General features: G+C 47.1%; 1 protein-coding gene across 1 annotated transcript in view; it reads left to right on the forward strand.

Annotated features, from left to right (window-relative positions):
- The first annotated feature begins 18,097 nt into the window (after positions 1-18,097).
- The window catches only part of IGF2BP3 (insulin like growth factor 2 mRNA binding protein 3), a 113,003-nt gene continuing 106,648 nt past the window's right edge, over positions 18,098-24,452 (forward strand). Inside the window, exons 1-2 of the mRNA XM_063410569.1 lie at positions 18,098-19,254; positions 20,500-20,560. Coding sequence (XP_063266639.1) covers positions 19,080-19,254; positions 20,500-20,560 — 236 coding nt within the window. The 5' untranslated portion in view covers positions 18,098-19,079. The remainder of the gene's footprint in view (positions 19,255-20,499; positions 20,561-24,452) is intronic.

Here is a 24,452-nt window from a genome sequence, read left to right on the forward strand (position 1 = left end):
ACACTGAGACATTTTCAAAATATTACAGGATCCATGTTTTAATGTTTCCTTAAACTTCCACTGTTCAGCACATCTTCAACTGTACCACAGAGTTAATTTAGGTCTTCAAAGCCAGAGAAACCTGAGTTCTTAACCACAGAAATCAGAGTCACTCAGGACAGTGGTTATCCCTGGTTTAATCAAAAAGCAGTTGTACAGCCCAGTCCAGAGGCTGACCATACAGTCTAAACCTCCCACCAGTAACACCCAAGTGGGTTTTGGCTCACTCTTCCCTACCTACAAACCCCCAACTCCCCACTGTCAAACAGAGGTCCCTGGGCAGCAGCTGCTCCCTACCTTGAAATCTGGGGGACTGCTGTGGGCAAAACCTGGGTGCTCCTCTACCACCCTCACACTAGGAAAGACAAAACATTCTCCCATTTCTCTGCTGCCAAAATGGGAGGATTTCTAAGCCTGAAGACCTCCTGCAGCTCTGCACTGACTGATGCCAGCCAGGAGCACCTTGGGGGTTCCCCATCCTTTGCCCTGCCAGTCTCAGGTGAAGAGGGAGAGAAGTGTGCTCGGTCAGAGACTTAACAGCTCCATCACCTGCTCTGGGGCAGCTTCCAAATCCACCAACCACATTGTGCTGCAAGCCCAGCTGCTCCAGTGGCTGTCTGAGCAGGTAGGATTGGAAGTCATTGGTATTGTGTTTGGGCTTTGGGAGCAGAAGTATTTAGAAACTTGATTTGTGGCCATCTTGTTATGTGAACCCGTTGGAAAGAGAGTGCTACTTGTGCTCCAGATTTTAATTTCTTTTTAAATGGCCAGAGGAGTCCAGAAATGAATGAATAAAAAAGTGCATTTTTTCCTCATGAGGGTCCCTGGTGCCCACCTCTGACAAGGGAGCACAGAGAAAGAGAATCTATGTCTAATTCTGCCCCCTTTTCTTTGTGACTGTTGCAATTCTTCTTTGACTAAGAATAAAATTAATCAATTTAGTTAACTAACAGAAGAAGGTAGCTCGGAAATTGTTAAACCTATGAAGGATATGCCTGTTTTTTAAATGAACTCCCCACACTGGGCAGATTACTTGCTTATTTCTTCCTTTAGCATCTTCAAAATAGTTTTTCACAAGTGAATATTTTACAGTTTTTCTGATTCTTGTTGAGGTCACTAGTGTCTGACATTATGGGGTATTGTAGGCTGCATAGGAAAGGAGAAAGTGGGCAAGAGAACTCTAATCCATAAGAGGGGTAAGCAAGCAAATATAATGAGAATTAAGTAGATAATAGGGCTGGAGTATCCACAGTGGGGGAAGTGCGGAGCTACCAGTCAAACGAAAACTTTGCTAAAATTTGCAGTGAAATGAGCAAAACAAACCTTATCTAAAAGCAAACCTTTGTTTTCTAACCATGGACCTATACCTCTGCAAGGGATCCTGAGCCCAAACTCCATGGAAGCATGCGTAGAAGAGCTGATGGTTTTGCACTAACCTGCCTCAGAACATTGGGGTTCCCATGCAGAAATGCACCTTTGAGGAGATGGAGAGCTGTAACATCAGCGGTGGAGCTTGGCAGGGAAAGAAAAACACAGTCAGAGAAAGGTTTTGTTTGATGAGATAGGCACCAGAGAGATCTGAAGGAGGCAGATCTACAGACTGCCACAGAGAAGACTCCTGCAGTAAGGCTGGAGATGGGAGTTAGGTTATTGATGGAGATACATGAACTCTCATGTCCTGCCCTTAGCAATATGAGTCACTCAAAAAATTTTCTTATTGCTCCACTTTGGCATGAGGAGAAAAACAGTGTCTCCTTTCCCCTGTTGTGTGGTCAGAAACCCACTGACAATGTATAGGAATTGGGACTCCTCCTTCCTGGCAGAACACAGCAAAAGTGAGTGGGGGAGTTGCTACTCCTTGTGTCACCAGGGGCAAGACTCAGATTTTGCCTGTCTGAGTAGAACCAAAATCTGCTCCAGCCTGGATCCAGCCTCTCTGATCTTTTAAAACACATCTCCGTCTTTTTTTTCTTGACCAGAACTTCTGGTAATAGCTGTTTTTTAAGGGAATTTTAATGGCAACTCCCTTTGACTTATAATAGGTGCAGATTCTTAAATTCCTATGGTAAGTGTTAGTCTGATGAAACAGAGGTGATATAATGAGAAAGCAGGAGGAAGAGCAGGAGGAAGAACAGGATGGGGAAGAGAAGGATAGGAGCAGGAAGGTATCCATTCCATAGCTTTTTTCCTGGAGAAAACTGCACCTTCTTCTGACTTGCTAGAGCATTAGACTAGGAAGCATGGCAAAACAATGTGTAATGTTTATTTATGTTATTTTAAAACAAAACTAGTGATGTTTAGCCATCCTCAACAGACAGTTTTTATTTATATAAAGTGTAGTAACCTTCTAAATGACAATGCCTGGTTCCAAGTCCACACTGCCTGGACTAATCACTCGTAGACACTCATCTGCTTTTCCCTCCTTTGCCCTGAAAAAAGCACTGAATACCATTTTTGAACAGCCAGCTTCCAAGGTGTCAGAGGTGTTATCCTCTAAAGTAAGCAGCCCAAATGACCAAATATCCCCTTTGAGACAGTGTCCCTCTGTCTCTCCACGCAGATGGTCTGTGTTGCCCTGAGGATGAGCTGGCTGCCTTAGCAGAGAATAAGCAGGGCAGGTCTGAAGGCTTCCCACCTCTGCACTGTCTCCTGAGTTGAGACAGTTTTGCCTCTCGGCTTCTGTACCTGGTTCAGCCACTGAGTATGTGAAGTTAAGCAAAACCTCTGACACGCCAAGGATTTAAGGTAACTTTTTTTGGATAGCCATGTATTTTTACATTAATAAAACCATTCCCTATGTTAATTTTTGGCAGAAGGTTGAACAAGTAGAAAAGTGCCTCAGGAGTTCGCTAGCTGCTGAGTGCTGTGAAGGTGCCCTTGCAGCCTTCACAAGTTTGAAAACACTCGTTTCTTGAAGGTGATTTGAGTACAGGATTTGCCCTTTAGTCCATGCACTCTTACAGGAACAATGGTTCCAGAGGTGTAACTGGGGTGTCTTATGAGCACCAAGTTATTAAGGTGTTTGATGGACAGAAAAGCTATGCTTATCAAGGGGCACTATAAAAACCTGTCCAGCTTCTCTAAGAGCTTGCTCTCTCTTGGGGATTGGTCTGGATGAATTTTTCTGCAACACCTCATTTCTTGCCCCTCTTCCCCACTTATCCTGTAAGGCACACAGAGGAAAGAGCAAAGGGAAAATGTTCCTGGAAGGGCAGCAGAAAGCTCATGGTTCCTGCCCTGATGGGCTTCCTCCTTGCCTGGCACAGACCTGCAGTCACAACCCTCCAACACCTGTGGTGAGTGGTGTCACAGTGATCCCTGTCTCTCCCAGGAGGAGCATCTGGCTTCCACCCCTGCCCTCCAGCCTGTCCAGCCTCACGGTGCCAAGGGAGGAGCTGTGTCTCCCACCAGCACAAGCTTGTGAGCCACCCCAGCGTGTGGTCCTGAGGCTGCAGGTGATAAATTATGGCTTCCTCTGGTAAAGTCTGTGTCCCAAAGATGAAACTCCTTCCTTCTACAACCTCTCGAGAAAAACATAAATTGCAGCTGCTGTTTCTGTTGCAGCACACCTCAGGGGGAAGCTTAGCAAATCCAAGGAAGGGGGTTGCTCCCGTCTGGTTGAACCAGGAGCAGCTGTCGGTGTATCCAGTTCTGGGCTTCAGCACCCACCTACCCCATTGGGACTGGTGAAATGGATATGGGGAGGTAACCAGGGCCTGAGAGCAGCATCTCTGCTCATCTCTCGCTGAGCCTGGCTAGCGGCAAAGAGGATTTCCACTTGAATACCTACCCGGAGAGCTAAAATCACCCTCTGCGGCATGTGGAAATATAAACCTTCCTTTTCCCGCCTGCTAAAGCCACCTGCTCTTGTCCCCTCCTGCTTTCTACTTTTAGCTCATTAGTTCCACTGTGACTACACTCTGCTGTCTCACTGCCTTTTGCTGAAGGCACGTCACAGGCAACTGAATGTATCTGAGCAGCTGTTTGACCTGCCTGCTGCTGAAAGTCAGCACGGACCAGTGTTGAGTCCCTAATTAATAACAGCCCCAGGGAAGGAGCAGCCACAAAAACTCTGACAGCTCCCAACACTGCCAAGGTCTTTTTGTCACACTCTCCTTTCTAAAAGTTGGATTTGTTGATCCTTGTGGGTCCCTTCCAACTCAGGATAGTCTATGATTCTCTTATTCTATGATTTCTAACTTGTTTGGAGTGAGAAAGATGAGCCTCCCTGGCTATAGTGATAATTTTATGAGTTAGCTTCTTAAATATCAGCATGACAACGGCTCATTGAAACGTGCTGCCAGCTTACTTTCTTGATGGTGATATCCATGCAACAACTTCCCATAATCTTCTACTAATCAGGAGGAATGTGAGTAGAACTCTGAGGGGGCACCCAAGAATTTCCAAAATTTCACCAGGTGCATTGGATCAGGATTTCCTTAATCAGGAAAGTCTCTGCTTTGATTCCTTTCCTCTGCTGGCAAGGTGGTCCTCCCCTCTAACTAGAGAAAGTGTTGTCTAAACCAGCATCACCTTTATAACCAAAGTACAGCTCCTCCTTGGCAAAGATGGAAGAAGAAAACTGTCGGGTGCAAGAGAGAGATAGGAAGGATTTGCCAGGCTTTGGGGTGTGTGGCAAAAGCTAAAAGCTTCAGCAACAGGAGTAATGAATGCACCGGAAGAGAGGAGAGAAAGGAGGTGTAAGGAAGGAATTTCCTGTTCCTTTGCTAAACCACACTGGAATGTGGGCAAGGAGAGGGGAAAGCAAGGTACAAAGCTGGGGACAGAAGTGCAAAGTGGAAAATTCAGGAACTGCTCAGGAAGCTACAGAGGGAAGGGAAGGGAAGGGAAGGGAAGGGAAGGGAAGGGAAGGGAAGGGAAGGGAAGGGAAGGGAAGGGAAGGGAAGGGAAGGGAAGGGAAGGGAAGGGAAGGGAAGGGAAGGGAAGGGAAGGGAAGGGAAGGGAAGGGAAGGGAAGGGAAGGGAAGGGAAGGGAAGGGAAGGGAAGGGAAGGGAAGGGAAGGGAAGGGAAGGGAAGGGAAGGGAAGGGAAGGGAAGGGAAGGGAAGGGAAGGGAAGGGAAGGGAAGGGAAGGGAAGGGAAGGGAAGGGGTTACTGGAATCAAGAATTTGGAAAGAAACAATTTGTGGAAAGAGGACATTCTGTGGCACACCATGGAACAAACACAGTGTTTGCTTGCTTCCACAGCAAGCGTCTGTGGAACTTTTGTGATCTCTCCCTGTGGAGAAGAGTGGGACCGAGCCAGATGAAGATGAAAAAGAAGAAGAAATTATGCTTGTCCAAGAAGTCACTTCTGGCAGTGGATGACACTACCCGGAGCTTTGTTTTTTATCCACTTTCTGCAACCAGTGCTAACACTTTCCCTCCTGCCAGTCCCTCTCTGTTACCTCATCTCTCTGCAGCACTGTCACCTCCTCACTTCCAGCTGCAGTGAAGGTTCTTATTACAGAAAGTTGACTTGTGATGAATCCATTTGTATGGTATATTGCTGAGTACAAACTATTAACATTTAAATCAATAACCATGGAACTTGTAAAATTACATAAACAGCAGAGAGATTTGCAGGGAGGAGAAGGTGATGTTTACAGTCCTTTAGGTCATTAATAAAGAGGAAAAAGTCTGTTTCAGAGTGAGCTACAGAAAGAGTTTTATTTCTCTTCTTGCAGCTAACACACTGTTTTTCTTCTGGAGTCAGACAACTCTTTAGTTACTGAGTGAACAATATGGATTTTTGGCTACTGCTCTCCTCCTTTTTTTGCTTTCCTTTATGCTGGCATGAATTTTCTCTTCCTGTCAGACATCGGTTACTGCAAACCCACAAAGATCTCATCTGCTTTTAACTTCCTCCTCTCAGCTCAGGGTCTGCACTGCTTCTCCTCCAGCACAGTGCCAGTTTCTTGCCTCTGCTATAGCCAGTGCGTCAGAGCTGCCTGAGCTTCAGAGCATGCTGACCCCAGCATTCCCACCAGCAGCAGCTTCCCGAGCCCACAGCTGCTCCACCCAAATCTCTGGTGAGACATTTCCACCACCAAAGTCCTGCTCATGCGAGATCAGTCATCAAAATAGAGTTGTATTTTGTAAAGATATCTGAGGACTGTTTTTCAAGAACAATCGCGTGAAGGAACTGCTCAAGCCTATTATATTGAACCAGTCTTTCAATGCCCCTGGGGGCTACTTCTTCTCCACCTCCTCCAAAACCCAGTTTGAACTTTCAGGGATTCCCTAAAACAGCACTAAAGCTCCAGCAAAGCCTGACACTCACCAAATCTGTTCTCAGAGGCAAGTGGGAACACTGCAAATGGGGAAACACACATGAGGAGTTTGTCATCCCATAGTTCATTGCCTAAATTGACTTCCAGAGGGATAGGGGCACCAAATACTCTTCGATAAGAAGAAGAGGGGAGGGAGGCAGGTAAAGAGACAGGGAGACAGAGAATAACACCTGGGGGGAAAAAATAGGGTGGAAAATTAAGGTCAAGAGTTGTAAAGGGAAGGAAGGAGTAGAAAAGGAACCCAGATAAATCAGAAAAGGCATGGCTACAAGTTGGGCAAAGAAGAGTAGAGACTGAGTAGGAAAATAAGCAGCACCAGAGGTTTGTCACGCTTTTCCTGTGTAAATACACATCAAACTTCACGACTAGCTGCATCTGTTGAGCAGCAAGGATTCTGTTGCCCTGAAAATGAGAATGTGAAGGCACCAGGAAGGATAGGACTATATTTCATTAAAATAAGAGATTCTGAACAGGTCTGCAGGGACTGTGCCACTATCCTGGTAGGGCTGAATCCAGCCTGTTTGTGGGATAAAGTTCCCACAAAGTGACTTGCTCTCTGGCTTAGAGCTTGCTACCCTTTCCCCTTTGGCTTTTGCTGGCAGAAAAGGAAACATTCTAAAAATCATTGCCTAGGACATCAGTCTTTCTGAGATCAGATTTACCTACAGCATTTGGGAAGAATGATGTGTTTTATCTATGCAGGGATGTGAAATCCACTTTCTTGGGAACCACACATGCACACACTCCTCTTCCTCTGTCTCCACCATCTTCAACACCACAAAGAAAATGTGAGGAGCCAGCATCCCTGCTAGGGGCATGTGTCTGAATAGGCACAAGCCTAATAATGTCCCAATTTAAATATGTATAGAGCCAAGTGTGAATTGTTAATGCAAAAGCCCTCACATGCTCAAACATTTTGGGGCCGTTTGGCTTTTCCTTGGCGGTGAGGTTGGGGCATCTTTCGCCAGGTCAGCGCAAAGGAAAATATTGGCGTCTTCCCTTCTCCCACTGCTCGGAAACCGGGATCTCTGTCGTCTTTATCCCCGGTCTTTTGTGGCTAGTGCGAAGCAGCATCTTCCAGAAGGCACCGTGTGCTTGTCCTCCCGTGGCTGATGCCCTCCCGGCCCTTTTCCAGCCGGGGCCCCCCGCCGCAATCTGCCGGCACTCCACGACCCCGGCGCGGGCAGGGGCTGGGGGCGGGGGCGACGGGGCTGGGGAGGGATTTGTGCGGGTGTGAGGGGACACGGGGCGGGCGAGGGGGGCTGGGAGAGCAGGGCAGGCGGCGGGGAGGGCGAGCCGCGGGGGCCGCGCCGGCGCCTCCGGGGGCTCCCGGTGCCGGCGCTGTCGCCGCTGCCCCTCGAGCGGAGGCAGCCCCGGGCCGCCCGCAGCCGCCCCGCCCCGGTTTGAGGCGGGGGCTCCCGGTGTGGTGCTGGGGCTGCGGGCGGCGGGGGCCGCCGAGCCTCCCCCGCGCCGGCGGCTCCGACGCGATCCGCGCCCGCGGGCCGAGCCTCCCGCGCTCTCCCGGTGCGGAGCCACACCCGCAGCCGGCGCCCGACGGAAGCGGCCGTCGGAGGGAAGAGAGCCGGGGGCTGAGCCCGCCGAGTGCCGCCACCCCGAAGCCATCAGGCCACCTTCGCGCCCACGGCCCCGCTCTCCGCTGCTGCCCGCCCACCGCTCCCGCATTCCCGAGGAGCCCCGAGCGGCGTCAAGCCCCGGCACCGGCTGGCTCAGCCCTGCCTCAGCCTTGACTCAGCCCAGGCTCTCCAGCTCAAGCCCCTTCCCCAGGCACATGCCCTCGCTGCTCCGCGCCCAGATGAGCCTGTCCTCCACACGCTGGCAGGCTCCTTGTTTAATGGTTAGGCAGCAAAGGAAAAAAAGAGAGGGGAGAGCATCTATTGATTTTATAAGCCTCCCCACTCGTGTTTGGGATACATCACAGAGTCCTTGCTGTCAACGCCCCACTGGGTGTAGGTGAACTCAATGCACCCCAGAATTTTCTGTTCAAGCACTCAGCTGTGAGGAGACAGTGTCCATGTAAACCCAAGTTTGCTACTGTCCTTACATTATCTCTTTGTTTGGCCATGTGTTTGCAAAACCTGCTTTATGATGCTGTAAATGTCATGAAATCTGTTGGGTTCCAGCAAGTAGTGCATGTTTCTACCTAGCATCCAATCAGGAAATTCCAAAATAAACCAGGAATAGAAAAAAATTACATTTTGAAATAAAAATGGTGTACCTGGAGGCACCTAGTATCCACAACACCAGTGTAGATTTGACTCCTTTGGTGGAGCATGGATGTCCTTTTTGAAGAAGTACTACATGATGGGTGGAAAAATGATAATTTGCCCCATTCCCAAAGGGCAGCTCTCTGTGCCCACATGCAAGTGTCCTAGGATGTGTCAAAGAAAAGGCAGCATTTCATCTGTGATGCTAATGAGCTCCACTAGCCCCTATTGCTCTGCTTTTCCTTTAGGACTTGGTGGCTGCAGTCAAAGGCAGCCCCACCACTTCCCTCCAGGATATTTCTCACCACATTACCCTGTTCAGTTTTTTTCCTTGAGAACTGTTGAACTTCTTCAGAGAAGAAGTTTGCTAGAAAGGAAGCCATTCTTATTTTAGGACATATCCTTACTGTTAAGAGACAATATTTGCCACAGCTGAAATGAGTTTAAAAATTTTTGTTAAAATATTCTCTCTCAGTGTTGTTTTCTGTTTAGTTCAGTTATACCTAGCTCAGAGTTTAAAATAACAATTAACCATAATGCAAGTCCTCATTCCAAGACAAGGAAAGGTTTTCATCTGTTACTTGGTTGTCATTCATAGGGATTTCTGAGGCAGACAGGAATATAGTGTTTTGCCATACCTAAAGCTTATTCCTAATTTATTTCAGGGATCATTTAAAAAGAGTTATGGAAAATAATAGAAATCCTGGAAAGACTAAGTGTTGTGTTCAGTATTTAACTGCAAGGAAGTCTTCACCTCTCACACCAAAACAACCAAACACCATTTTTATTTTAATATATTGTTGATATTTCTTGATTTTTTAAAAAGATTATTTCCTAATCTAGGTTATACCTCTTCAGGACTTGAAATTGTTTGTATCTCTACAGTGTATAAAAAGAAAATATTTATTAACAATAAAGATATAGTCAATTGAGTTGATTTGGGCATTACAAAATCTTAAAAAACAACTCATCAGAAAATGCATTTGTTAAAAAAAATAGTAAATTAACTCTTTAGCAAGAACATAAATACAGAAGAACAATTATGCACTTCTGAAGTATAATGCAGATACAAAACAAAACTATAGGATTATTAGCTTAGAAATTCAACAATTTTGCAAAAAAAAATTCTGGATTTTTTATATATTTTAAAAATTTGAATATGAGTTTTTCAAGCATGATGTTTACAACCAGAAATAGTCATTTGATAACCAGATCTCAAAGGTGTTCAGAGCTTTCTGCTGCTTGACCTACAACTTCAGAACTGCAAAGCATGTCCTGGCTTGTTTTCACCAGGCTCCACAGAAGTTTAGGATGAGGCTATGCCTGCACAGATACGTCTCATGCTATGGGTTTGCAACAAGATGTCCAACGTGAAAGAAAAAAAATCCAAACCAACAAAAAAAAGCCCAACATTTTGTACAAGATTAAAACTAAATCAATTGCAACTTTATCTGCAGCAGATGAAACAGTGGCTGTCTGTACAGTAGGGTTCTTGTAGAGATTTCAGGTATAAAAATCTCATATCTTTTTCACCCTTTTTTTTTTTTTTTTTTTTTGAGACAAAATTTATAGATAAAACAAAATATTCCCTCAGGCTGCACTTTTTCAAGTTTTTTTGGTGTTTTCTTTTCCTTCTTTTTGCTCAAAAGAGTTTCTAAGCTATTGGGAGGTATATATGGGATAAACTTTATTTTTCTATGGGAAAAGAAAGGGTTGTTCCCTCTTTTCTAATTATTAAGACAACTGAACTTTGAAACTTGACATTTTGCTGCTTCTCATTGGAATACACCCGTGAACTACTTTGAAGTTTGTTTTGAACCTCTGCAAGTTATTTACAGGACATGGGGAAAACCATAAATTAGGTTGACAGCTTTTGCATCCAGAAAGCTGATCTGGTTTGTTCTCTCTTCAAAAACCAGCAGCTGAAAATCCCCTTTGCAGCTCAGGAGTGTAACCTTTAGCCAGGCCAGGGAGAAATTTCCTAGGGAACTGAAGGGGCACCTGTTGGCTTTTGACTTGATGGAGCCAGGAAACGCTCTTGTCTTGTTATTTCCACTGCTCGACTCCCCCTGTCCTCGCTTTTTCTCTAAGTAAATAACCACAACTTACTAAAAACATGTGCTTCCAAAACTAGCAGTTCTTGGGTGAGTTTTAGATTCCTAAAGCTTAAGGCAGTATTAAAAGGGTGCAATTAAAATTAAAAAGTGAGGAAATAAAAAAGTTATATTGAATAATTGGATTATAGGACTTATATGAAACATCCCCATTTATTGTTATCTTTCTAGAAACAATGAATTAATTATTTTGATTATTTTTATTTTTACTCCAGGGGATAAAGCTCTATTTTTATGAACTTGTCGAAGCTGCAGAAAATTTAACTAAAATTGTGTAAATTTCAGGGTTTATTTAAGCAGCTCGAACACTGAATTGAATTAAATTACTTTGTATCTATGTTTCATTGATATTAGAACAGATATTTTGGGGGGGTTGTTTCAAAAGAAATTAAGATCATACTAGAACCATATTTCAGTTCAAAATTAGCATTTCAGCATTGAGTATTAACATTAGAAATCCACACATGACTAAAACAAAGGGGCACAAACACTTCTGAATTTTCCTGCAGCCATCATTCAAATGTAAGAAACTAGACTGAAGCATGCAATTGATATTTAGTTATTTTTTCACCCAAAGAACAAAAAGAGGCACATTTTGGCATTTCTTTGGTAATGCAGCTTTGACTATATTTTTTTACATTGCTAACTTAAGGTAAATAAAGCAGATATTAGCCTTGCCTCTAGCTGTTGCCTGTGAGAATGTTTCACTGTTTACATACAGGCTGGGGCTTTATCACAGGTCTGATGCAAGAAAGCTGAATTTTTTCTCTGGCCTCTGTGACCCCATTACGGTACTTTGTTAGTGTGCATTCTGTGAGCTCAGCCCCACTCCTACAGCATGACTATACGTTCAAACAATGGACTCAAAACAGGCTTGCAAAAAATAGCCTCAAACTAGCCTTGCAGGCTTAGGTTTACCTAAATATATCACTTGTTTCAGGTTTTCCTGCTTGATTTTCTAACTTTGGTTTGAGTAGTATTTTAAGAGCATTTAAAAGCTGAGATAAACTGTTTACTGTTGTAAAACTTAAAAGAAACCAAAAACATTTCTAGAAGAAAAATTTGAATCTGAAATTTGTAGAAACAACTACTTAGTCTAAGATATGTTTGTGTGGCTCCAGTTGTATCAAGGACTGCTCAATTGAAATGTAAATTGAGGTTTAAAACAGGAATTAATTAGCATGAAACTAATGCTATATGTATGCACTTTAATTTTATCAGACTAAGGCTTCTATTAATTTTCACAGCTTTTGCCTTATGGAGTTGCAGGGGATTTTTGTTTTACAGGTCTCTCTTTTGCTACTTAAACACTTATTTTTGTAGAACTTTTAGTTACTGCACCTCACCTGGGAAATAACTAGACTCTACACAAAATGTTTTAGACATAATACAGTCAAGCTTCATTGACTATTTAACTGTCAGAAAACTATAACTTGGGGGGAAAAATATGGAGATTTCCTTACATAAAGAGATTGTGCCAGCCATTTTATACTGACAATACCTACCCAAATAGATCTCTTGCAATCAAAGTTCCCTAGCATTTAATACCAAAACCATGTACAATACACTAAGGTAATCCAATGGAAAGGAAATAGTTATATCGTACAGCTTTCATGAGAAACAGAGAAGACTGAACCTAATTTATTTTAGACCAGATAAAAAATAACTGAAATGACCTAACGAAATTATTCATTTATAAGCACTAATGTCTGCAGGAAGGGGCAACAATCCCACCAGCTCAGCCTTCAGCTTCACAGGTAGTTTTAAATTGCTAGATAATCTATAATTCACAGACTCAACTATTCAGTCTTCTTAAGAAACACACCGGAAACAAACACATGACTATAATTAGCATTAGGATAGTTTCTGATCTTGAGAAAAATAATACATAGCAAATGACAGAACATATATTGTAGTGGGAAAACACACTTTAAATACAAACATTCATGACCACATTCTTCAAAGGATATACATATTAATGGCCAATTTAAACAGCTCTTTTCATGAATGTTACATTGAAATTGGAATGCTTATTCCTGATGAAATTTGTAAAAGACCAAACGATTGCCTGAACTGGATCCAGCAACAGAATAAATGTATTTTAAGTCATTCAAACAAATTAAAACAAATCAAAAAAGTAAAGTATGAAACTTCAGCAGCTACTATCTTAATTTTTGCCTGAATATAACAAAATAACTAATTTGTATCCAAATTAGGATTTTTTAAAAATATTAAAACCAAATTGTTGCAGAGTATCTTCAAAGGCCAACATCACACTAGCATTTTTTAGAGAAAGGGAGGGGATACATGCTTATTAATAAATAATTCTACTTGGAAGGAAATCTGGGCATCAAAATCTAACCAATACCAGGTATTAAAAAGCAAATTTAACACTCTTTCTCTACAATGTTACGGTATGGAAGGTTCTGGGGCTGAATTCACAATAGATCTACACTAATGTTAGCTGAAAACACCGTTATCATACCAGTAAGGCAAAACAGATTCTGGAGAGGAGGGTCTCATTGTTCTCGCCAAAGGGATTTCATGCTTGGGTTGCTGCCCCATTTTACTCCCTTACTTGATATTTTTTTCCTCTTGGCAAAAGATCTCCTTGATGAAAGGAGGAGCAAACAAGAAATATATTCTAATTTCTCCAAATTGTAAGAAAACAAAACCAGAACAAAACCCCATCTGAAACAAGTTAAAACATACTTAACTAGTGAGAAACACTTTTACTTCTTAAATAACGCCTTTATTTTCAGTTCTTCACTCCTTGTAAAAGCCCCACAAAATATTCTTTAGCTAGAGGAAGCCATATTGGCAATTATTCCTGTCACTTGATCAAATAAAGTTCTGATTTTGCCTGGCTGTAATATATATGGTATATTTAATTTTTTTGTACATGCTCTTTCCAACACAGTAGTAAAGATCTCAGATTTCAGATATCGACCTGAAATATGGTTAAGCTCTTCTTTGAAAGTCCCATTTTAAATCCAGCTGTGCCAAGTGAAGTGAACACTGATGAAAAGTTTATATATCTCTATATATTTTAAAAGACTGGTAATTATTTGAATGTAATTAAAAGTAGGTGATCAGATTTTTGTTTTGCAAGATCTGTTTGCAAACGTTTGAACGATGAAAAAAAGATACACAGAGCATTCAATACTTGAATAAAGAGATCCCTGGATAAAATGGGAAAAAAATACTTACTTTCATATCAGCATGTAGAGATTCGTTCTAAGCCACAGTCACCACCTTTCATATACTGGACTACTTATTTAGAAACTGTTTGTATTATTTTAGTGCAGTAACACTGTGATCACATTGCATTACAAAATCAAGAACTCTTGCAACTTTCCGGTCAGCAAAAGAGCACAGACAGCTAACCTCTTTGCAATTCTTTTTTATTGGAAAGAAACTCGAACAGAGCTGGCTACATTGTTTTATCTCAAGCTCTAAAACTTCCTATGCATCGTGCGGTTTATTTGTTTCATTCCACGTCGGCACCGCCGCGCTCTCCGTTGCCGATTCATCGAGTTTTGTAGCGTTTTACGATCAGAACTTCCAAGCCGGAGCGGAGCGGGGCAGACCCGGTGCTCCTGCAGGCGCTGCGCCGAGCCCCGGCCGCCCCGGCAGCCTCCCCGGGGTCGGGGGAGCCGAACCGGACCGCGCGCAGCTCCGGCAGCGGAACCAGCCGCCGGCACCGAGCCGCCGCCGCCTCCCCGAGCTGCCCGGGAGGGCTGGCGGTGCACGCCTGGGAAAGGATGGCGGGACCCCCGGGAGCTCCGCTCCCCGCCCGGGAGCGCGGATCGCTGCGGCGGCGAGGGGCCGCCGCCACCACCCGCTGCGGACATCCTGCGGCTCCCGGGCGGGCATCCCGCCGCTGCCGGGGCGGGCATCCCGCGGCGCCGGCCGCGCTCCCCGTGCCCGTACGAAGCCGCGCGCCGCCGCTCCTTTGTTCGCCGGCCCTCCCGGCACGGCTGCGGCAGGGCGGCCCCCGGAACCGGCACCTCTGCGGCGTGGCACCCACTTACCGCCTTACAAAGCCCCGGCCCACCGCCGGGAGGGAAGGAGGGAGGGAGGGCGCGGGCCGGCACTCCCGGCCCGTCCCGCCCTGCCCTGCCCCGGCCGTGGCGCCGCGCCCCCCGCCCGTCTCGTCTCGTCTCGTCTCCCCTCCCCGCCCCCGCCGCCGCTTTCGCGCCACGCGCCCCGGGGGCCGGCGCGGCAGCCAATGGGCGGCGGCGCCGCGGCGGCGGGCGGCGCTGGTAGGCGCAGGGCGCAGCCAATGGGAGGCGGCGCCGCCGCGCCGCTTTACTACGAGCGGCTATGGCCGCCCGCGGGGGCTGCGCGCCCCGGGGATGGCGGCGAGGCGAGGGCGGGCACGGGCACTGACGGACGCACGGACAGACGGACGAGCCAGGGGGCGCGGCGGGGCCGGGCCGGGGACCGGGCGGGTCAGCTCGGTTGTCCGGTCCCGTCCCGTCGGAGCGGGTGTTCGCCCCTCGAGGACCGGCGGATCCGCGCCGCGGCGGGGGCAGGGGCGGCGGCGTCCCCGCCGTCCCGGCTGCTGCCGCCCGGAGCCCGCGGGGAGCGCCCGCCGCCGCCGCCGCCACCGCGCCGGCTGCCCGGCCCCCGCTGCCCATCGCGCCTCAGCCACCGGCCCACGCGGGAGCCTTCCGTGGGCGGCCGTAGTCCAAAAAAACCCCGCAAAACCAAAACCCAACCGAGCCTCAAAGAAGAAATTTAATGGGAAATGTTTGGGCTGCGGGCGGTCCGACGTGCTCCCCACCCAGCGTGCGCCGAGCCCAGCGGAGCGGGGGGGCTGCGGGCCTCGGGAGGGAGCAGAGAAGGGAGCGCCCTGCCCGCCCCTGACCGTGCGAGAGGGGGACGGACACGGCGGAGGCTCTTGCATTCTCACCCGGAGGTGGGGAGAAGCACATGGTTGAGTTTTAATTCTAAACGGCAGAATGTCGTAAAAGCCATTGCTAATTAAAGATTGGCTGTGCTTCCTTGTGTGCAATATTTATGTAAGTATTTCAACTTCTTCTTGGCTTCTGTGGGCAATAAACACAAACAAATGAAATATAGAAAAAAATTTAATTTTTTAAATGATGCCTTTTCTTACAGAGGTAAATCGAAAAAAACGTTAATATGTGGGAATGCTCTGTTGTGTGCTCACGCATTTGATTTGTGATGTCAAAATAAATTACACCTCAAATTTTAAAGCTGTATTCTCAATAATGTTAACATTTGGGAGTGTCCAACTGGTCTGAACCATATTCATCTGTGCAGGGAAGTGGAGATTTGTCAGGCAACATGAACCAATTTTTGTTGTTGAATTGCCTTTTTTGGCATTCAAGATCTGGAATTACTCTTGAAACCACTAACCAACCCACACTTCTTAACAAACAAAGGTATACATTATTTAGATTTACAGAAAATATTTCAGCTTATTAGCAAGACGTTTTCAGAGTATTAAAAAAAAAAAAAAAAAGAAACCAAAAAGAGAGGGATTGCTAATAAGTAAGGGTTTTTTCCCCCCCCCAACCACTTGATTACAAAGCGGTTTATGATGTTGCTGGACAATTGATGCACAGTGTTATAATGAACATTCAGTCTTCTTTTCTTAAAGAAATCTTCTAACAAAACAGATTTTTTCAGACTAGATTATTAAATGAAATATATGCACCCTGTTTTAGCAATTTAAGAGGAAATACCAGATAACGCTATAGACCAACCATGTAGCAATGATCACATGCAGACTGCCTTATAGATGCAGTACAAATAAAATTTAAGAAGAATGTAATTAATCTTCAGGAACAGTGACTAATTCCTTTCACAAGTTTAACTAAGAATTCAGCTGTTTGGAGGGGGCTGTTTTTAACTTAGATAAGCAATTATTTATTTTAAGCAGACCATACAGAGTGGGGTTATGAAATACAAATTCCTTTAGGAAAGAATTCCACATCCAACATCAAAAAGTCATAAACAGGTTAAATCTCTGGGGAAAAAAATCTTTCTAACCCCAAGATAATTATTTGTTAATTTTCTACAAAATGGAATTTGTGATTAAATTCTGATTAGTGAAACACAAACCACTCGATTTTCTCAATCACAACCTGACAATTAAAAGCTCATTAAAATAACCCTGAGATGAAACAATGGGCTGAAATTACAAATATTAGGGTTTTGGTCAGCCAACCGCTTGGATGCACACAACAAAAGGGCCGTGTTTCCAACTTACTGCAGCATTCCCCCAGCCCCTGACAATTTCACAATGGTCTGGGGCTCCAGCCTCATGGTGAGCCATGTCTCCTTGCATCACCATACCACCACAAGAGAAACCTTCAGCGGCTGACTCACCCCTGAGCGCTGGGTACCACCACCACCATCGCCGAGCTGCGGCGGCCGCAGCGTGCCTAACAAAAGCCTGACCCCAGCACGGCTTCCAAGGAGATTTAAACCACCCCTCTCAATTGTACACTTATTAGAAGTTAGGCACAAAGCTAGGAAGCGTTCCTCTTTACTACAGATTTCCAGACGTACTACAGGACATGTGGAAAACCAGTCACTGCTCACTAATAAAAGTATTTAACCATTTTCTATGGATATACCTATTAAAACGTACCACAAGAAGCCTACCACGGAATAAATGAAACCTTCGGCTAAAGTGCGTTGAATTATTAAACAAAACCTAGTAGATCGCTATATTAAACACAGTGCTGGCTTTCATTTCCGTATCCTTTCTTCATCTTCAGGCAACGTTTTGTTTGCACTGGAAAGGCTCCACACCCCCAAACCCCTCCCCCACAAGCCCACCATTGTATCTGTACGAATGTGGAGAATTATGAATGGTTCCTTAGACCGGGCAGGGGGAGGGGGGGAGGAAAAGAGGGGGGTCGCCAAATCCCTTTGTGTGCCGTTACCAGCCGAGGGCAACGGTGCCTTCGCGTTTCCCCCCACGCCGTCCACCATTGCCCAGATGGGCAGGGAGCGTGGCCCCCCGCCCCTCCCCGGGTCGGGCAGCTCCCTCGCTCCAGGACTCTCTTCTTCATCATCCCCCAACTCTTCTCCACCCCTTTGTCTTTTTTTTTTTTTTCCTCTCCCCCTCTTTCTCCTTTCCGTAAGACTCAGCGCAAGAGGCACCGCGAGTAATGCGGGATCATTACCATATGGGGCTCCTCCGGGGCTGGAGGGACCCCCGCCCCCTCCCCGCAGCCCCCCAGCACGCAGCCGCGGCGGCGCTGCGCGGGAGCCCATCCCGCTCTCTCCCGGCCGCCTCCCCCCGCCATCGCACCCCCTCTTTTTCCTCTCCCTTTTCCTCCTCCCCCCAACCCATACTGCCGGGGAGCGGGATCGCCCAGGCACGACCCCGATGAATAATCCCCACCGCCTGGCACGGCGGGGGAGGAGCGGGGCGGGGGGGCGGGCATTGCGGTGCCTTTTCCCCTCCCTCCCCAGGATCACACCCCGCTCACACGGGGGGAGGTGCGGCCGCCCAGCCGTTTTTGGGCGGAGGGGGCGCGCAGAGCGGACTCCCCCGGCGGAAGGGCAGAGGCGGCGCAGACCGGAGCCCACCCAACTCCGGTTTCCATTTCCCCCGCCCTCCGGCCCTCTCTAAACTTGTCCTGTCCTGTCCAGCTTCCCCCCACCCCTCTCCCCGTCCTTCACCCCAGCCATCCTCCTCCTCCTCCTCCTCCGTGAGTGTGTGTGCGCCCTATCCACTCGCTAATTGAAGAGCTGGGATTCCTCACGTGAGAAGTTGATTTGTAGTTTGAACACGTGGCTCATTCAAAAAGCCGGAATATTCAAGTAATTTTTTTTTCTCTCTCTCTCCATCCTTCCCTCCCCCTCCCCTTCTCTCTCTCTCTCTTTTTTTTTTTTTTTTTTTTTTTTTTTTAATACGGAGAGGCGGCGCCTGCATGCACGTAGTGTGACATTTTCATAGTCCGCCTGCTGCTGCCAAAGGGGCTTGGGGGCAAGACAAAAAAAGTAGTTTTTTTTTTCCCCTCCCCTCCTCCTTTTCCTCTTCTCAGCCCGCCATCCGCGGCCCCGGCGCTGGGTGTTTCCCCCGTGCCCCCCATGCGCCCGGGTAGCACGGCAGGCACTTAGGGCTCCCGTTTGGCCACGCTTTTTTTCTTTCTTTCTTTCTCTCTCTCTTTTTTTTTTTTTTTTTTTTTTTTTTTTTTTTTTTTTTTTTTTTTTTTTTTTTTTACCCCTTGAGAGAGAGAGAGAGAGGGAGGGACACAAGCTGCAGATCTGATTTTTTTTTTCCCTCTCCCTGTCCTCTCTCTCTCTCGCTCTCTCCTTCCTCCATCGCATTTTGTTTTATTTCCCCCTTCCTCCCCACCTCCTCTCGCAAGACGAGGGTTGCAGCCCGCGGTGCGCGCCTGCCCGAGCCGCCAGGAAGATGAACAAGCTCTACATCGGCAACCTCGGCGAGAACGTCAGCCCTCTCGACCTGGAAAGTCTCTTTAAGGACTCCAAGATACCCTTCTCGGGCCAGTTCCTGGTGAAGACGGGGTACGCCTTCGTGGACTGCCCCGACGAGAGCTGGGCCATGAAGGCCATCGAGGCACTTTCAGGTGAGCGGCCCCTTCCACCACCCCCGCCCTCTCCCCGCAGCCCCGACGGCTCCCGCCGCTCGCTCTCCTCCGCGGCCGCGGAGCGGCTGCAGCGCCGGCCTGGTCCGCGCCGCTGCTCTGGGGGGTGCTGAGGGGGGCCAGGGGGGGTCCCTGTTCCCTCTGCCCCCAGGTGAGGTGGGAACTGTTGTTTTCCGAGCGCGGCCGGAGCCGCCGGGCCTTCCCGTGGAGCCTTTGCGCGGGGCTTACGCGGCGGCGGCCCCCCGGGAGTGGCCGGGGAGGGGCGGGAGCCTGGGCCCGCGGACCCGCGGCGCGGCGGTTCCCATGTTTTTCCAAGCCCCACGGCCAGCCCTGCCCGGCCGGGGGCCCTCGCTGCATTGGGGGGGGAGGGGGGGCGGTGAGTGCAATGAGGCGGAGGCGGGCTGCGGGCGCTGAGCCCTGCGCGGGGCAGCGGCTGCACACACCCACCCCGGGCACGACTGGACTCCCTCGCAGGGGCCGCCTCCCCCCGGAGCGGGCAGAGGCTCCCTTCGGCTCGGCTTAGGCCGCGGGGCTGGGGGCGAGCCGCAGAATTGCTCCAAACTTGGGAGGGGGAAGCCCTGCCTGCCCCCCCGCCCCGCGCTGCCCTGTTATTTATTTCGGTTTCTCTTCGCTGCTCTCACGCACCCATCACCGCCTCCAGCAGCGCCGGCTCCCGGCCCCGACATCCTGTTTTTGTGTGCTTAAAAAAAAAAAAAAATCGCGTGAAGCGGTTTTGCGGAGGTCTGCCGGGAGAGGCTGCCTCGGAGGAGATGGGCTCAGGTCTGCCGGGAGAGGCTGCCTCGGAGGAGACGGGCTCGGGCTGCGCTCCGCGCCTCCCTTCGGCTCCCTTCCCTCCCGCTTCCGAGCAGAAAATCGCCCGAAGTTGGCGGCGCGGAGGGCAGCGGAGCCCCCGCTCCCCCTCCCCGAGACGGGGCCGAGCCCGGCTCCCGCACTCGGCGTTTCGCGGGCTGTTGGCGGCGCGGGGCGGGGGAAGGGGCCCCGCCGAGGGCAGCGCGGCTCCCCCGCGGCGGCGGCGCGGCCCCGGGCGCCGGGCTGTGCCGCCTTCCCGGGGCCGCGGGCCCGCTCGCCGCTGCCCAGCTGCCGATGAATGGGCTAGCTAACGTGTTGCGCTCCTGTTTCCTGCCTCGCACCCCTGCGAGCCCGCTCCTGGAGACGGAGACGCACAGCCGCGCTCGAATATTTCCCCCTTTCTGTTTATCTCGGCAGGTAAAGTGGAGCTGCATGGGAAACTCATTGAAGTTGAACATTCGGTCCCGAAAAGACAAAGGTAATTTATTTTTATCCACATCCCCCAGCCCCCCCCCCCACCCCCCTGCACCGCCCCTTGCCCTTAGTTATCCAGTGAGAAGCAATTTGAAAAATGCTTAGGTTTGTGTTTCTCTTCCCTGTAGATAAATGGACCGCTTTCTTAAACCCACAGGCGTGCACTCAGTGCAGTCGGAGAGGTTTTCTAGAATCACTCCATGTATTTCTAGCAGTGTCTTGGCCAGGCAGCAGCAATTAACTACTATTTAAATTTTTTTTAAAGGCACCTTTCTATGGGAGAAACAAATTATGGTCTGATGGCAAATGATTGTGTAGATTTAAAATTTAAAGTTCCGTGAGAAGAGTTAAAATCTGTGTGCTAGCAGGAAATGAGATGTGGTGTTGTGCACAGTATAACGGGCAAGCACGTGAGCTCTGCTTCAGCAACAAAAAGCACCTTGTAAATATACTGGTGGTTATATATTTTTGATCCTGCCATGTTGGAGTCTGCAGCATTTTATAGGAACAGAGTAGAAGTCTCATCTGTATTTGAGAGGATTTTATCATCGCTATTTTGAGCTGGTCTATACAAGCAGCAGGAGAAATACTCCTTCCCAGTAAGGACAGGATTTATGCATCCTTAATTTCTAAACATACGTTTAATTTTTGCAAGGCAGTAATTTTGTTGAGCCTTGTGTAAAGAAGCAGTATTTGGAATAAAGCAGTATTATTTTTATGCTGCCTGTAGCAATTCAGCCTGCTTTTTTCACAAATATTTATATGATAGAAAACCTGGCATGCACTAGAGAGTAAAAAAAAAAAATAGATCAAACTTTCCACGTGCTTGTTCCTGCACTCCATTATTCAATCTGGGAAGTATGTTTGTCCGTGAAACTTTATTACAGGAGGCTTCTACTATTTCAGGATTATGTTTTAAATTACAGTCTTTTTAAGATAGTTGATTGGAAAAGATGGTTTTTCTGTCTCGATGGGCATTGTATCATGGTATTTTGAGAATTAGAAGTTTGGTCATCTGTTTAGTGTTAGAAGAAAGCTTCACTTTAGAAAAAGTATAGGCGTTTTTTTCTCTAGTTAGGGGTAGGGGGAACCTTTCTCTCGACAAATTCATTGCATGTGAATCTTAATGGTTATATTTATTTGATACTTTTCATTGAAAACTAATATGGTGCATGTGCTCTTTTTCCTTTAATATGCAATGCATATACTTTTGAATTGCAGTAGCCTATATTTCATGTTTCCTTAGTATAGAAAAATACAGTTGTAGATGGAATACACTTTTAGATTTAAGAAGAAAATTCCATGGGATATATAAAACTTGATGGTTTCCTATTAGTCTAGTAAATAAATTTACTGTTATGCTTATTAATCTTAAGATTGCACAAAGAGCATTCTATTTATGCTTTTGAAAAGAAATTCATTATACTCATATAAAGGTAAATTTAAAATCACTGGTGCTTCCCCAACTTTGTTTTTTTAAATCATTGTTTAATGTGCTTAAAAGTATTTTTCTGCTATTTCAGCTGCCAGCTGAAATGGTGTAAAAGTCCATTCTTTGTACTGGGTACCGTGTCCTGTTTGTGAATTAGCAATTACCAGGAACATTTATCTGTCTGTAACTTGTTGAAAAGAATTCTGCACTGGACTTAAAGCACTTTTCTAGGCATGTGTTGCCTGCATATAGGCATATTGAAAAAATTGCAAATGTAATTGTATCAGCCTATCCATATTGCTTCTCCCAAAGCCCTTATTTGTAAAAACACTGCTTCATCGTGTATGATCATGTTGGAATGTATTAGATATAGTTCAGATTTATACTACTGTTTAACAGAAAATTAAATTGTGTTTCTCATGACTGTACTTCCTTCCCCTTTGTTTCCGCTCCCCCTCTCCCGAAATCTAATATAGAGAGCCACTTAAAATTCATTCAGTGGCCTCCATATGTAATAGTGACTCTCTTATTCCTTTTATAGATGTCTAATTTTTTTTCTAGGGGGAGGGTGTCAAAAGTTGGAGATTTTTTTTCCTCTTGTTTTTCTGAACATTGCTTACTGGGTGCATATTTAGTGTTTAGCTACATGTAGAAACGCAGTTTCCAAGTGTTGAGTATTGTTGGTGAGAGTGGTCAAGGTGGTTTTAAAGTAACTTATTTTGTAGTCTTTGTATCTTTTTGCAGCAGCGAAAGGTGTAGGAGAGCTGGGGTGTGGTGCGGTGGGGGGGTTGCTGGGCCGGCCCACCCAGTGTGTGTGCACGCTGTAAGGCTGGGAAGCGCTTCCCAAAGAGCCCTGTGCTCTCCAGTGGGCGAGACACGGCTGGAGAAGTGACGCCATTTGGGGGAAAAAAAAAGTGAATGTGTCAAGTCTGTCTTTCAGCATGTGTACAATTAATAGTTTGGTCAAATGATTACTTCATAAGAGCAAAAGTTGTTTTGTAGTGCAATGAAATTATTCAATACATTGTATTGACCTCTGCTGCTTTGAGGCTGCTTCATGGAGACTCCTAGCTCCCCTCCTCACAGCCTCCTTAAACATGATTTTTATGGGAGTTTCTGTTATTTTATTTTTTTTTAAACCAGAGTCTGTACATTATCACTCAGAAAAGTAGTTTGTGGGTAACTTTCTCCAGAGACAGCTGAGGTGCACAAGAGGAAAGGGTAAGGGTTTGGTAATCCATATCCTTGTCACATAAAGGAAGGTCAAGAGGTGGTGTCAGCTAGGATTGCCATAAAGTTGAGCTGAATCTAGAAGACATGGAGTGTGCCTGGCTGGTTATTCAGGGCGAAATTCTTGGGCCCAGTAGTCACTGCATTCCAGTCCTTGCTGGATCTTCTGATTTGAAGTGGGCACACCCAGGTTTGCAAAATTGCCTTCCTACCTGCTGTGGAAGGAAGGAAGGAAGGAGAGAGCCTGTGTCTGGCTTTCTCCCTTCCGCCACTTCCCTGGAAGTGTTTGAAAAACAGACAAGGAAAAATGCTGTCGTTGGAAAAAAAGAGCCCTGGTCAAGGTTTTTTTGATGGAAGGGTGGGGAAATATTTTTGGGGGAGGTGCAAAGCATTTAATAAGCTCAGGAGTAGATTCCTGACTTACTATTGAAATCTCAAGGGAATGCCAAAGGAATGCAGCATTTCTGCATTCAGACCCCTTGGTGTGGAAGAAGGCTATTGCAATATTTAAGGGTTTAGGTCACTTTATACAAAAGTTAGAAGCATTGTAATGATTTTGACTGCGAGTCACGCTCGGCGAGGGAAGGCAGGGCACCGTTAGTCACATCCACTACTTAGAGGAGTTTTCTCCTGACAAAGCAGCAGTGAGGGAGGAGGGTGGTGGCTGCCCATGGCGTATGTGCAACTTGTGGTGCGAGGCTCTGGGCACTACCTCGCAGCAATCCAAGAGCAGCTGGTATCTCACAAGGCGATGTAGGCTGCAATCTGATTATTCAAATGGCCCTGATGTCACTTGTGCGTAATGAGGGGGGAGGGCAGGCACTAACTCTGGGCACCTGGGGATGTGCCTGGCGCAGCCTCCCGGCCTGGCTTCCATGTCCAGGTGGGCCTCTCACCCAGACCTGATCCACTCTGCCTGCTCCTGGAGCCCTCAGGTACCTAAAATGCTCACAAACACCTCAGTTGTCAAGGTGTTTTTCCAATTGGAAGGTTAGTTATTTTTCCCCCTTCCTCGAGGGCTCTTTGTTGAGAAAATAAATTCTCTGTGTCTCTTCTGGGGGTTTTGTTTGGGAAGGGAGCAGGAGAAGTGGGTAACAGAAGTGCACCCTGTAGGTAATGCTGCTCTGTGGGGAGAGCAATGGCCCGCTAGCTGGACTTCACTTCTGATGCCGAGGTGTCCCAAGGCTGACTTAGGGAAAGCAGGCCCCCAAGTCCCCCTCATGCAGCCACCTGT

The sequence above is a fragment of the Prinia subflava genome, chromosome 1, assembly GCF_021018805.1.
Source record: "Prinia subflava isolate CZ2003 ecotype Zambia chromosome 1, Cam_Psub_1.2, whole genome shotgun sequence".
NCBI classification, from domain to species: Eukaryota; Metazoa; Chordata; class Aves; order Passeriformes; family Cisticolidae; genus Prinia; species Prinia subflava.